The following is a 15,671-nucleotide window of genomic DNA, read 5'->3' on the forward strand; positions in this document are numbered from 1 at the left end:
TCTTTTTTTAAGCGCATCCAGGGATGATGACTCCACCACCTCCCCCGGCAGACCATTCCAGTTCTTGATCACTCTTTCTGTGAAAAAATTCTTCCTAATATCCAACCTATATTTCCCTTGGCACAGCTTGAGACTGTCAGACTGTTTTGTCAGTTGCTGCCTGGAGAAAGAGACCAACCCTCACCTGACTAAAACCACTTTCAGGAAGGTGTACAGAGTGATAAGGTCACCTCTGAGTCTCCTTTTCTCCAGGCTAAACAGCCCCAGCTCCCTCAGCCATTCCTCATAGGGCTCGTGTTCCAAGCCCCTCAGCAGCCTCGTTGCCCTTCTCTGGGTGCGCTCAAGCTCTCAACGTTTTTCCCAAACTGAGGGCCCAGAACTGGACACAGCACTCAAGGTGTGGCCTCACCAGTGCCGAGTACAGGGGAAGGATGATCTCCCTGGTCCTGCTGGCCACACTATTCCTGATACAGGCCAGGATGCTGTTGGCCTTCCCAGCCACCAGGGCACACTGCTGGCTCCTGTTCAGCCAGCTGTGGACCAGTACCCCCAGGTCCTTTTCTGCCTGGGCACTGTCCAGCCACACCGTCCCCAGCCATAGCGCTGCAGAGCGTTATTGTGGCCCAAATGCAGGACTCGGCACTTGGACTTATTAAACTTCATCTTACTGGACTCTGCCCGTTCATCCAACTGTTCCAGGTCTCTCTGCAGAGCCCTTCTCCCTTCCAACAGATCAGCACATGCTCCCAGCTTAGTGTAGTCTGCAAACTTACTAATGAACGACTCAATCCCCTCATCCATGTCATCAATAAAAACATTGAACAGAGCTGGCCCCACCACAGACCCCTGAGGGACACCACTGGTGACTGGCCCCAGCTGGATGCAGCACCGTTCACCACCACTCTCTGGGCCCGGCCATCCAGTCAGTTCCTAACCCAGCAAAGAGTGCTCCTGTCCAAGCCATGGGCTGCCAGCTTTTCCAGGAGTATTCTGTGGGAGACAGTGACAAAGGCCTTGCTGAAGTCCAAACAGACAACATCAACAGCCTTTCCTGCATCCACCAGGCGGGTCATAAAAGGAGATCAGGTTGGTCAAACACGACCTAACCCTCCTAAACCCATGCTGGCTGGGTCTGATACCCTGGCCATCCTGTAAGTGCTGCGTGATGACAATATAAACTGCTCCATTACCTTACTGGGCACTGAGGTCAGGCTAACTGGCCTATAATTACCAGGATCCTCCTTCCCACCCTTTTTGTGAATGGGCGTCACACTGGTCAGCTTTCAGTCATCTGGATTCTTACCAGTGAGCCAGAACTGTTGGTAAGTGATGGAGAGCAGCTTTACAAGCTCATCTGTCAGCTCCCTCATCAACCTGGGATGGATCCCCTCTGGGCCCATAGATTTATGAACATCCTCCCCCTCAGACAGAAACTAAACTTTGTTTATGAAAATATATCTTGAAGAGCTATTTTTTCAGCCTTGGTTCCCAGAAAAAAAGCAAGATAGGATAGGGGCCTTGTACCCCCCGGGGCTTGGAGCTCTGGAATATGTTTTGTCCTTCTAGATAGGGAAAAGATAGGGAAAAGCACTGGGACTAGCTTCTAATACCATAATAAGCTACCATATATATATAACAAATATATGTGTAAAGAATACAGAGAATATATAAAAAGGCAAAAATCATTTGGCATCAGTAGAGTACCAGGCATTGCTGCATTCCAGTTTGTGTACAGAACACCTTCACCAGTCACCCACTTGAAAATCCCTTGCTCTTCCATGTCTGAGAGACCAATCCAAAAATACTTCTCAGAGCTCAGACCAGTGAGGCTGGTCAGGTAGGCTTGCTCATATCTGAAATGACAGGAGTCAGATGGGATTAAGCCTAGCTTTCCTTCTATCTTCCACTCCTCAGCATCCAAACTTCATACAGCTAGAATGAATAGATTTTCCATTAAATTTCCTCTTATGAGGAATGTGTTGTTTAACTGGGTCCCAGCTGCAATAGGGGGTGAAGTTGTGCTATACTGAAAAACTATCCCTTACATAGCTGAAGTTGCTGTTCTCTGTTCTTTCAAAGTAAAGTAGTAGAAAACATCAATGTGTAAATTATTTTTAGTAAGAAAACCATACTGTGTTTATTCTTTTTTTTCTTCTTCAGAAAAAGGATATTCTGTTTTGTTTTTTTTTTTCAAAAAGTTTTCAACTATTTTTTAAAATTCCAGTATTATTGCATCAGATATACAATTTTAAAATCCTTTCATACCTGTCTCCTATACTTGTTAAATAACCATTGCTCCTTTCACAGGTTTTCTTTGCTTCTGAAAACGTTACAGAGGTATGTCCAATCAGGTAACAGTAAAAACCATATCTTTCCCAACCCTGCCAAGAACACACGAAATAAACTTCCAGTTAAAACCAACATATGTTCTAGTACTTGAATTTCAATGAATACACATAGGCCAACATATTTTTAATATAACTTAACACTATTATGTATAAATTTGAATTCCAGTGTACCAATGGAAATTCAGCTTAGCAAACATTCAGGGCAGAAAGAAGAGATTTAATACCCATGAGTCTCACTTCTTTTGACAAAAATGGATAAATTTTTACTGGTAAAAACATCAGAGGGACACAGAGATGAATAAAATTATACTTTGCTTGGAACAAAAAAAGAATAGTCTATATTATAATAGAGATACTGATTCAAGTTTCTTATGTTTTTGAGGCTAAAGGAACAGTAAATAGACTAATTAATTGATTTAATACATCAGGTCACCTAAAAAGTCTGACTGAAGAGGTAACATAGAAACCACTGAAGAGCAAAATTCTCAAAATTACAGCTGAATTACAAGTCACTTTTCCCTTTTATGCCATCTCAAGATTTGCTTGCTGCATCCAAGAAAGGCAAATAAACTCTGTGTTCAGTATTTGGCTGCTGCTTAACTCCATTGAGCACAATGAGTCTCAGCTCTGTTCCCCATATGGGCTTGTGGGGAAGACTACTAAATATAGAATAGGAGTAAATAGAAAAGTATAAAGAGGGAAAAGAAGGGGAAAAAGTGGTAGGATAACTTGTTCAAAACAAATTCACTTATAAGAAGGATTTTATTGTTTTGATTTGGCTTCGGTAGTGAGATTTGTCATCATCTTGCATCATGCTGCCTAGTCCAGAATTGTTACCAGTCCCTACTACATGTTCAATAACCACAGATGGTTGCAGAACAATATAAAAGACATGCAGACAACCACAGAATTGGCTTTAGCCCCTTTCACAGAAAGTTCTGAGAGGTAATAGGTCTGACTTATTCCTCATATGGGAATGTAGTGAAAATTATCACCCTGAATTTGTTCTGGAATAACACTTGTTAGGGAAGGAAAAAAAAAATCATTTCAGTGTCAAGAGGAGCTTGTGAAATTTTGCTAAGCAGATTCTTGGTTATGCTTTCTTTACCTTCAGGCAGGCAGGATCAGTCTTTGGTGTTCCAGAAACTCCTTGTAGTGGGTCACTTCTGCAGATGTAGCCTAACTTCCTGTCACAGTCACTGTCTGCCCAGTATCCATCCTAGTTGCAGTTTGGGAAGGGGTGAAAAACAGTGAGGCAGAACCTTTTTACATTAGAAACATTATCATTCTTTTCAAAGTACTGCTTCAATGTGAATATCTGTACTTTTTAGTGGATTCCAGGTATTTGAGCTTGGAGGTGAGGTTATGTTAAGCTAAGTGGCACTGCCAGACTGTTAAGGATTAATTGGCATGTAATATACACTCACAATCAGATAGGAACATTTACTATTTATATGGAATTTCATTTAATTTAGAACAACCATATGTCTGAGTGAATAAAGATAACATTCTTCGATTCTATGCAACTTAGGAAGTATACTAAGTCGCATTAAAAATCTCCCTAGAAATGTAACCTAAAGTCAAATAGTGCAGTGCTGTACTGTATGATTCATGTGGAATGATTTACCTTTCCTGCCATAATGACACAATCTTCTTGGCCAGTGACTTCATGGGTTGGTTCTCCAGGCAACCACTTGGTATATGTCACAGGAGTCCCATCACTCCACTCAAAGTACATTTGAATTTTGAGGTCGTTCAGGCCAATCCACAGCTCATCCACAGCTCCTAAGGACAGGAATTCATTTGTGTTATTACCCTAGTTGAAACAGTCCATAGGAGCAAGATTTTATGGAGATGAGCTGAAATTGCAATGTTGCAATGCAAATTCATCTGTATTAAAAGACAGAGTTTATTTTAAAATGTAATTCTCATTTTTCTTTCAAGAAGTTAAAAATGAGATACCAGTAGGAAATTAGATTTGTCAGTTTTATCAGTAAAGTACATTACTGTATCTACAGCTACGAGGTGTCTGATGCAGATAATCCACTCAAATGCTGCAGTGACTAGAGCTGTTATTTCCTTCAAGCTATTTCATGCAGTGAAAAACAAATGAAAATCAAAATGAAAAGAATTAAAATGAAAATTAAAAGACCATAATGACTCCTCTTGTATGTTTTTGGCTTTCAAGTTTTTCTAACCTATAGATCTGTGACCTTCCCTATAAATATTCATGAAAAGTAAGAAAGAATTATTTTATTTAAGTCCTGTAATATTTCTAGTAGTGCAGTTCTCTGTTTGTACCAAACACTGCCCTGTAGAAATACTCACTGTAGCCAAGCTGAGACAATACGAAGCCATGCTCCTCAGGGTTGTGGATACTAGCCAGGTCACCATTGCTCTTATTGCAGGAAATTAGGGCTTCTCTCCATTCTTTGGGGTCTCTATGAACCATGAAACAGTGACCTCCATAGGGCAGCCATTCTTCTGGGCATTTAACAGACTCTACATCCCCTCAAAATCAATAGATATTTCAAGCTTTTAAATGGTGCAAACTGAAGTCTAGAATAATTGCAATTACATTTAATATTTAGCTAATTAACCAATTAGAATGAAAAGGAGGTGGTAACAGATAAGCAGTACTTCATTCCTCACACATATATTTTAGTCTGTATGTTGCTGCTCATGGTACTCTTGCAGAAAGCAAACTTCATTTATACAAAATAGGAAAACAGTGGAGCCAGTTGTTACTGGGCTTCACTAATGTGAAGTATTCACTGGTCAGAAGAATTCATGTACAGCATTTCCACACAATATACCCCACCCAATTACATTTTTTATATTTCATAAAGGAAAGGCATTATTACTTCAGCACAAGTAATTCTCTGCACACATGGCTTTCCATGCCAACCCTCACAAAATAAACCCAAGAGAAGTATTGTAGAAAAGTGGTCCAAAGGAAGCTCTTTTCTGCCATCTTTCTAGATCAAAATTTTAGCAATATTTATAGATATCTAAAAAGATTGCCATCTTTTTGCAATCAAGAATTTACTCTGAGCCTACTGATGCCATTTTCCCAAGGCTTCTGTGACAAACCTCAGTGTTTTCATTAGAATGCACTGCAGGAAGGGTGAAGCATCTCTAAGTTTATTTTCATGTCCATGCAGACCATGATACTTTCATGAAACTCTATGGCTTAACCCAGTGCCTCCGGAATTGTGAACAATAACATAAAGTAAAAAATGCTTGTGTGGTTAGTGGGCTCCAGGAACATTTTCAGTATTTAAATATATTTTGCTAAAGAAATAACAATATGCTTTGTTCTGTACCTGTCATCATAGCAGAAAAACAAATTTCAATGCTTGCTTTCTCTTTTTATTTTAAATAGCCATTAAATTTAACTTTAGTGACACAAATTATGCCTTTATCAAAAGGTTTTTTATTTGCTTGACATACCCGATGGAAGAATTGAAGGATCCTTTGCAGATGTTTCCTTTTTACAGATATAGCCAAGTTTCAGCTCACATGGCTGATTTTCCCACTTAGCATCTCTTCTGGGGTTTAGTACTGCACAGAGTTTTTCAGACTCAGGTTCAGGGCTTCCTTCATGGGATAAAAACACAAATTATTTTTATGTAGCACAGGGTTAATGTCAGCAGCAAAAGGAGCAATTTACTAAAGGTTATCACCTTTTCATGTGTCAATTATGGGCGCATGATTTCACTCCTACAATTATTTTTCTACCAGAGATAAGGAAATGTAATTTAGAAGTACCCATCAAAATATTTCTTTTGATGCTTATTGCATAATTCACACATTTGATTACAGAGTAGTGGTCCTTTCTGCATGTCCCTTTGGAATTTGAATGCAGATTTGCTCCTTGCTGCAAGCAGAACCTCCTGACATTCCCTCACAATTGCTGTCTCTTCTCTGCCTGCCTCTTCCACCAACACCCCCAGAGTTTTTCCAGAGGACCACTATCCCTGGGGAATGGTCAGTGTTTTCTTCTCAGAGAGGCCCACAGTATGATGAATTCCTTCTTTTCCCCAGTCCTCACAAAAGTTACAACTTAATTCTGCACTGAACTGGAAGTGTGTAGATTAAATCATGCCCACAGCCATTGCTTGGGGATACAGGAGCCTTGGGGCTGTGGGCAGAGTGACCTGAGAGCCACCCTCTTAGCCCTGCAAAGCTTGAGGAATTTGACCGCAACAAAAGGTAGAAAATCTTCCACCAGACTCAGCAACTCTGGGCTTTCCCTTCATCTTCTGTGCCAGGTAAAAGCAGGTGGCATCTCTGAGTCTTGGGAAGGCTGAAAGTTGGACTATGTCTGCATTTATTCAGAATTTGCTGCAACTAGCTGTTGCCATGACAATAATTGCCTTTCAAAGACAAGCTGTCAATGCCATGAACTCTTGAATGAGAGAAGAGTAAAAAGCATAAGAAGTGAAGAGGAAGGCTTTGCAAGAGCAATGCTCTCTGGCAGCTGAGTCCTTGCAGGATGCAGGGTCTGATAACCCTGTGAAAGTTGTAGAGACACAGAGGATTTCACTGACTTGAAGGCATTCCCAGTAGGATACAGCTTAACTAGTGCATTTTACTTTATCTGCCTCTGATAGGAGATGAGATTATTTAGGTCTTCGACTTGAAATTCCATGAGTTATATCTAGTGAAGAAAAGCAAAATTCTCAGGTTGTAGTTCCAAAAATTGTTTAAAAAGATTACTACCTGGTGCCCAGTTAAAGTATCTGAAGGGAAAGCCACCACTCCACTGCCAGCCACTGTTGAGATTCAGACTGTTAAGCCAAATCCAGAGAGAGGATCTCTTGCTGTCAATCAAATCTAGATAATCAAAAGAATTTAATTCTAATGAGAGTTGCTAGGAAAACTTAGCATTTCCAAAGTTTAGAAGAGAGTAAATTTGCCTAGCGATTTTTAAGTTCAGTACAGAATTCATGTTTACTGGTAATAAAGTCAGAGGTTTTTTTTTCTGCAGATGAAGAGTAGAGAATTGAAAAAGGTTATTTTACTTATTAGTTTATCTGAACTTAATGTTATTCTACAGTTATATATAAACAATAAGCTTTGAAAATGGAAAGACTGAATTTCTATTATTAATATTGTTATAAGTTGTCTTGCTTGTGGTGAAATTGATATAGGATCTTCATTCTACAGTGTGCATAAATCTATAAAGTCTATATAAAATTTGTATCATATTTCAAAACAACTATTTCATTAGATATACACGAAGAATACTGATTTATTAACACAAAATATAATCATAGAACGTGTCATATAATGTAATTGCCATATAATGGCTGTCTCCTGAAATGTTTCTTCTTTTAATTCCCCTTTCCAGTATCTTTCTGGTGTTTTCTGAGCTTGAGCTAACGTTTGCTTAATTAACTGGAAATTGTTAGATTTTTAAAATAAAATAAATAATAACATAAATACATATAAATATATAATAATATATAATAAATATAAAATAAAATAATAATAATATAAATAATTTCAAATAGTAATTCCACAATTTACTGAAGATCCACTGATAAAAAGCTGAATTTACTATAATTTTGTTATTTCTGATTAGTATAGATACCATTTTCTTACATCAGCTATTCACTCTAATTTGATTAAAGCATGGAAACATTTGTAATCAGTCACAAAACCTTTCAAAAGAGTTTATACTGAGTCTTGGTTATTAGTTCACCTCTTAGATATATTTGTTCATGTATCTCCGTGACACTTAATAATTCTGCATTCTGTTGCTGACAGCTCTTCCTTGCTTGGTGCCATGTGAGAGCTGACTGGTGGTTTATCTGGTAGTAGGTTCCTGTCAAAGGATCTGTACTCCAAAATCTGTCAATGTCTGTGTGAGAGAAAGGTGATTTAGTAACTGAGTTTGTAATACACATTTTACACAAAGTGTTATGGCAAAATTTAACTGCAAGCTTATTTGTGAAATAACATTTTGGAGCAATTAAGGCTCAAACCCACAAGTTATCTTGATCTTTGTTAAGAAAAGAGGGTGTGTCATTGACATTATCAGTGATAAGCCTTTCATCCTTTATTTGCACTTTCCCCTTCTAATTTTATAATCTCCAGGAGAAAAATAATATTGTAAAGAAGCCAATAAATCAAAACTGTGTCTTGTTAATTGTCTACCCTGAGAACCTGTTCAGAAGCTCATAGGCTATGCCCAGGTTTATTCTTGGCTGGAACACAACTGAAATGCACACATTTGCAGTAATGAAACTTGTCTTGTGAAATTATGCCATGACTCATCACATTTACAATGCTATAGGCTTGGGGAACAGCAGCTGGAAAACTGTCCAGTGGAAATGGACTTGGGGGTGCTGGTTGATAACCAGCCAAATGTGAACCAGAGAGTGCCCAGGTGGCCAAGAAGGCCAACAGCATCTTGGCCTGTATCAGCAACAGTGTGGCCAGGTGGAGCAGGGCAGTGATTGTCCCTCTGACTCTGCACTGGTGAGGCCACACCTCAAATACTCAGCTCAGTCTTGAGCCTGTCTACAATAAACACCTTGAGGTGCTGGAGCACATCCAGAGGAGGGCAAGAGAGCTGGTGAAGGGCCCGGGCAGGAGCAGCTGAGGGAACTGAGGTTGTACTTGTGGTCTGCATGTGTTTTAGATAACCAGAATGTTGAAATTGTCTTCTGAGAGCTCACTGTAAGCAAAACTGTTTCCTGGGCAAGTACTAAAATAAGCTGTGATTACAACTTGCCCTAAATTTCTCTTTTGTTGAAAAAAAAAAAAAAAAACCCATTAAATTTCTTGAATGGTTTGCTAGAGGAACTGTTTTCTATTTCTTACTGTGTTTCTTTATTGCTGATTCAGAGATTTTTAACATATTTTTTTTAACTGTAGACTCACATATTAGTGATAATGTCCCAACAATTTTATAATGGCAAATACTTCATGTTTTCTAGTTTATCTAATGAGGATGTCATGGGATTTTTGAAGCTACTGCTTGCAATATTGCACCAGAGAATAAATTTCACCAAATCAGTCAGAATGATGGTGGTTGGTGGTGGTTGAGAGTGAGTTGAACTTGGTTTGCCAGTGCAATGTCCTATCAAAATGACAAATTGTGATTCTGGTTCTGTGGTATTGAACTGAAAACTTAGGTTAGAGGCAGAATTTTTAATATCTTTATGAACATGTAATTTGGTGTTCTTTATCCTGCACTCCCATGACTATACTTTTATCTGTTAAGATAGCATTTATTTTTGTCATATATTCTGAAACACTAAAACAGTGTTGGCTGATGATGATAGCCTTTTAGTAATACCTTTGAGCCAATCTTTTAACTTTATATCTTTCAAAAAAACAAACTACATCCTCCCATGAACTGTAGACCAATTTTATTATATAGAACAGGGCTTTTCTTGGGTAGAAAAGGTTAGACTACTGCTATCACAAATATCAGTGAGTATTAGACTGTGAATGGCATCTCAATTTTCAGGTGATTCTATGCTGAAGAGAGTCATATTTAAAGTACACTCTTTTTTTCCTCAGTCTTAACTACTGATGGACACACCCAGACAACTTTCAGCCTGACTGTAGGCTTTTAGTAAGTAATTTGTTATTTCTGTCAGGAATGTTATTGCATGAAAGAGACATTTTTGAGTAAAATTTAGGCCACTGTAAGGTTTTTCCCTTCTGCATTACTAAAAGCATCCCAATATTGATATATTTATGTAGCAGTGTTGAGTTACAGGGTCTGCGTCAGTGTGTGGGACTTACTGGCAGCTGGACAGAACCCATACAAATGGTCCTCATCGAAGTTGGGCGTTGTTGCACACCAGAACAAGCCATCTGACCTGCCAGCAGCTGTGCACTCAGCGTACCATCTTCCACTCAACAGGAAGGGGAAGGCACACGGAGCTCCGTTGGAGTTTCCTAACAGTGTAAACAGGTCTGAGGGGGCAAAAGAGATGTTTTAATATAGCTTTGTGAATTAATGTGTCTGTACTCTCAATAAGACTACATGGAGAAAGCATGACAAGTGTTACACCAGTGTAACTGAGGAATCAACTGACAATTGACAGCAACACTGCTGTCACCAGCGATGTCTTCCACAGAAGCTCTTGGTAGGTCTTGCAATTGACCCTTTGCTTCTGGGTATTATCAGTATTATCAATCAGCTATACCAGCTAGAGATTGAGCAATTTCATGCTGTAGACAGCTATGAAAGAGCTGCAGTGATTTTTATCTCATATATAATATATATAATATGTATTACATATATATATAATAATATATATATAATATATATATTTATCACATATATAATTTTCTAAAAATAGTGCTATCTTTTTATCATCTGGCTTAACTTCCACTTCATATGGTTCAATATTGTGGGATTTTTTGGTCTCTGAAATCTCCTAGAGCAACTGAAAATATTATGCATGGAATTATTTCCTTACATTTAATATTGATGTATTAAACTTAGAATTTTTTTCCCTTTCATCCAATAATACTAATACAATCTCAGTAGTAATAGTATGCAGTTAAATAAAGTGCTTTGATTACAAAGCTACAGAATCACAATATAGTTCAGGTTGGAAGAGATCACAGAGGGTTATCTGGTCCAACCTCCCAGCTCAAGCAGGGCCATCCCAGAGCACATGGCCCAGGATGGTGTGCAGATGACTGTTGAATATCTCCAGTGAGAGAAACTTCACAACACCTCTGAACAATCTGTTCCAATGCTTGGTAAAAGAAGTTCTTCCTCTTACACAAGCAGAACTTTGTGTGCTTCGGTTTCTGCCCATTGTGTTATTGCTAGACACCACTGGGAAGAGTGATTAACACTAACAACTAAAAAATCCCAACATCAACATTTGCTTTAAAAGTAAAGAACAAAATATATGCACATTTTTCTCACATAATTCATTCTGTCTGAACCTAAGCAGCTGCTTTTCTCTAGGATAGAGTGATACAGGCCTGAATCTGTGAACTAATCATTCTCTAGTCCACCATTGCCTCAGGGGGATAAGTTGGCATTACGCTAAAGAGGGCAGAAATCAAAGGACCCTATCTCTGATGGCAAACAAGTGGATTCAATAAACCACCAAGAATAACCTTTAAACTTTACCTTCGTATCTTTGAGAGCATAAATTATCCATGGTTCCATAGATCCTCCATTTATCCATTGCCTCTGATCCTGTTTTCAGCGCAATATTTTCTTTTTTTTGGCCAGCACTGAGAAATAAATCTTCCCCTTGGATTGCCAAGGCTTCATTTCTGCATTCCCATTTCTGGAATTCACTTTTCTTGTTGCATGAGTACAGAGAAATTTTAGCCTGGTTTCTCTTATTGGGCACTCCCAAGCATTGTGCAAATGCCACACTCATTAATTGATGATCAGAGACCCACCTGAATTTTTGTAGGTCACTATTTTTCTTGCAAGCAGCTGTTGTGACTGCCTCAGAACTCTGAGCAATTAAACATAACTTAGTATCCTCATTGAATATTAAGAATACTTCCTTGTCTGTAAAACAAAACATTCAGAATAACTGGTTAGGGTGAGCACATGGTAAGGGGAGATTGTGAGGAGAAATATGTGCTGTTTATTCTGTGCTGAAGAATAGAATAGAATAAACTCATGTCAGGAGGCTGCAAATTTTTACAAGGATCAAATGGTATTTTCAAGACACATTTCATTCTGGGAAGGAAAAATAAGTACAGTTCAGTAAATACATGGGAACACAATACAGAGGAATAAGAGCACATAAACTACATAAAGAGAGCTTCAAATATGTGATCATAATAATGGAAATATATCTTCTTCTGAAATGCACATTTCATTCAAGAATTCCAAAAGAGACCTTTACTGAAAATTTGGAAGTTGGCCATCACTTTCATGCATTATAGATTTAGCCCCTGTGACATACATCTGCATGGGGTTACATTTGTGCTTAATAGAGTTAGTGAACAAGCGTTCTGTGACGCTCGCTCCTGGAATTTACATGTTCTGTTATGGTTTGGGGATTTTTTTTTTTTAATTAAAAACTATGTAATGGTGACTTGTTACCTTGCCTTGATCCGGCATCCTTTCCTTAGCACATCTATCATTAGAAGTCCACATAATTCAGACAATCAATCACAAACATTGTCACCAGAACAAACACTGAAGAGCATATAGATACTATAGGTGTGGGCCTGCATGCCTGTGCATTGTGAGTGCCACACAAGATAGTTAACACTCCCAGAGGGTTACAGGCAGCCTGATGTTGTAATCCATTGAGATTAGTAAACCCTGCTGGGAAGGGCTGTCCAGAACCGCTGCTCTGCTGTAACACGCATAGCAAGTCCTCCTGGGCAAACAGCTGCATGCTCTTAAAAATGTCATGTAACATGCAGCTATCACTGGCTTTGGGTCACGAGGGATTGAAATTTGGACTACAAGGAAAATTCTAGGACCTATAGAACAGGAGGGCAAGGCTTTGCCCTTCAGCTCTCTGTGCCTCAAATTCACACCGGGAAACAGAGATGAAGCATGACTGCCATATCCATCTGAGAGAATAGCTCTCAAGAGGCTGTGAGATTCCCCTCCATACTCTAAAGTAAATTTTTAGGACAAGTGTAGGATGTTAGGGCAAGCCAATGTTGGTAGTGAACAGAGGAGAAAGTCTCTGGGAAATTATGGGAGGGTATGACAGAAAGAATAGTTCTTGAGCTCTTCCAGAAAATCCCTGTATTACTTTGACCAGCTCAGTAATTTAGGAGTTTCACTTCTACAAATCTAAATTTGAAGCTGAGACTTAGTTTCTTCTTTCCTTGTCCATTCAGGCAAAAAGTTTTAAATATTATAAAGTCTTTAATTTCTTACTGCTCAGTAAATAAGTGCTTAATGTAGTCCCATAAGCACCAGCTAATTTCCCTCATAGAATTTTTGGATTAATAATAGGAGTTCTTGCTGGAAAGTCTGAAGTTTCTGCTTTTGGGTCGGGTTCCCAGCTCACAGAGCAGGTGGGAGACCCCCTTTTTGCACAGGGTAGTGCTATCACAGCTCACATGGAACAATGTCTGCTTTTGGAAGCTGTGACGTGTACCCCACTCCACAAATCTCATGAACCGAAGGATAAAGTAAACACATCTTTGAATATTATCATCATACTTAAAAAGGAAGCTGTGGTCGGTCTTTGGCCAACTTCAGAGCCTTAAGTATCCGTCATCTTAATTCTTACTGCTGTAGTAGTTATTCCACAGCTGTTCTTGACTTTCAAATATTTCTTTCCTTTTTTTTTTTTTTACTGGCTTCTTCTCAGCCACATTGCTACACCTTACACCAATCCACAAGTTCCACCTTATCCCACACAATCTCATGCTAAGGCTAGGAGATACACATGCAACACCCTATTAAATTACTTTATCCTTTTCATTTTTTGTGAGTCAGTCACCCATAAAGACTATGGAGCACACTGTGAAGTCCATCTACTTTACAGTAGCAAAAATAACCAATAAATAAGTTGTACCCAAAAGGCAATCTTTATTCACATATGTGACTCAGTCCTGACTTCTGATTCCCAGCTTTACCCCATTTTGGATATTCCCCTCTCTTTAAAAGTAAATCAACATCTCTGTATCTGTTTTGTGGAAACCTCTGTGGACCACTCCCATTAACAGAAATATGAAATGTAGAGTAGTAAATCTATGTGACAATCTTAAAGATCCAGAGAAACCATCAAGGCAACAAAGATGCCCACTTTCACATCCACATTTGCAGGGGATAGTAAAAAATAGACTCACCAAGTGTCTGAAAAGCAGTATGAACAAATAAGAGGAAAACTAAAACTGTAGAAAAGGTCAAGTTTTTCATTCTGTCTTCTTATTCACAAGGAGATGAGATGAAATTAATTGCTGCAGTAGAGGTCCTTAAAGAATCAGTTGGGGCTGGCTCCTTCTCGGTTTTGGAGATTTTTAGTTGAAAGAGAAAACCCTGGGCTCTAAATAAGGAAATATCCTGTCACATGTGGTATTTTGAAATCTATAAATAATTACAAAATTCAAACTTTGCATCTGAAAGTGAAGTTTCCATCCATTCAAATGCAAGTGTCAAAGTTTGAACAGTTCAAGATCATTCCACTGAGTTGTTTTTAACTTTCTTGGTTCTGTGCTGGAATTGTAACTTTCTGACCCTCAAAGACAAGCAGGGAGTGCACTTTAAATAGATGTATCTTAAATGTCAGGTATATATACCTAAGAAACCCAGAGAAAAATATATGCTAATTTCTTAGCAAGAAAGGTCTTCACTGCTGCAAAAGATATGTTGATTTAATTTACTGCACTGAGCAATATTGACTATCTCAGTATGAAAAATTAACCCCCACAGGACAATTCAATTTTGCTCGGTGACTTGACAAAATGCATACATCTGCCTTTTATCTGTCCAGTGTATCAGCTACTAGAACTAGTGTGCTGTTATTTCTTGTGAATTAGTATTAGAAGAACCAATACAAATGAGCCAAATCTTCACAAATCTTTCTGTGATTTTGGAAAAAACTGCCTTTCAAAATTATTTCATTTCTAAAGTACAAATGAACTTAAGTAATTTATTATTTCTTTGTACCAAGCATAAATGAGACAAGAATAGAGGAATAGTTTCAAATTTTACAAGTGAGCTTCAGTCATTTATTAAGTGGAAATGAACTACAGCTATGATGTACAACCCCCTCAGTAATTTTGAAAAAAAGGGAGGAAAGAAATTCAGCTGAAATTGCCCTTCAAATTTTCTCTCATTTTTCTTGGCTTTATTATGAAGACAAATCTAACAGTTTTTTCTGGAAGAGCAAAGCATCACTTAATAAGATAGAAGAAACTCATTCATACAATACAGAGTCTTTGGAGTTGTGTTATCAATATAAAATATAAAACATTTAAATAATGATATTATATTGGATTTTTTATCTGTTTATTCTTTTCATTTACTTTGCCTTAATCAGTAGCCATCAAACAGCACAGAATCCAGTTCAGTATTTACAAAAAAAAAAAAATGTATTTTTTGTAACTAACATGAAGGGAAGAAAAGAAGTTGAAAGATCAAGAGGACTGTCATTAAAAGTAGTTTGAGTAAAAAATGGCCTTTATTCCTTATCCCTTGCAATATGTTTTGTTTAATTGCCCTATCTATAAATTGTCAATCCAATGTCATGTAACATCTCCTCTGCAGTTCTTAGGCAATTTCCAAAGGTTTGTAATTCCCAGATATCCTTGAGATCTTTTTCCCTTCAGAATGCCATAGACAACAGAGAATTCCTAGAAAACTTAAACATCTCAGTAAACCTCTAGACCATT

At 38.2% G+C, this 15,671-nt stretch overlaps 1 protein-coding gene across 1 annotated transcript in view; it reads right to left on the reverse strand.

Annotated features, from left to right (window-relative positions):
- LOC128792731 (macrophage mannose receptor 1-like) overlaps positions 1 to 14,196 on the reverse strand; it is a 33,949-nt gene extending 19,753 nt beyond the window's left edge. The window contains exons 1-11 of the mRNA XM_053951397.1: positions 14,127 to 14,196; positions 11,470 to 11,865; positions 10,116 to 10,289; positions 8,059 to 8,217; positions 7,074 to 7,187; positions 5,802 to 5,948; positions 4,677 to 4,859; positions 3,976 to 4,133; positions 3,457 to 3,567; positions 2,266 to 2,381; positions 1,705 to 1,853 (exon numbers count right to left, since the gene is read on the reverse strand). Coding sequence (XP_053807372.1) covers positions 1,705 to 1,853; positions 2,266 to 2,381; positions 3,457 to 3,567; positions 3,976 to 4,133; positions 4,677 to 4,859; positions 5,802 to 5,948; positions 7,074 to 7,187; positions 8,059 to 8,217; positions 10,116 to 10,289; positions 11,470 to 11,865; positions 14,127 to 14,196 — 1,777 coding nt within the window. The remainder of the gene's footprint in view (positions 1 to 1,704; positions 1,854 to 2,265; positions 2,382 to 3,456; positions 3,568 to 3,975; positions 4,134 to 4,676; positions 4,860 to 5,801; positions 5,949 to 7,073; positions 7,188 to 8,058; positions 8,218 to 10,115; positions 10,290 to 11,469; positions 11,866 to 14,126) is intronic.
- Between the last annotated feature and the right edge of the window lie 1,475 nt (positions 14,197 to 15,671).

This window comes from Vidua chalybeata, chromosome 1 (genome assembly GCF_026979565.1).
Source record: "Vidua chalybeata isolate OUT-0048 chromosome 1, bVidCha1 merged haplotype, whole genome shotgun sequence".
NCBI lineage: Eukaryota > Metazoa > Chordata > Aves > Passeriformes > Viduidae > Vidua > Vidua chalybeata.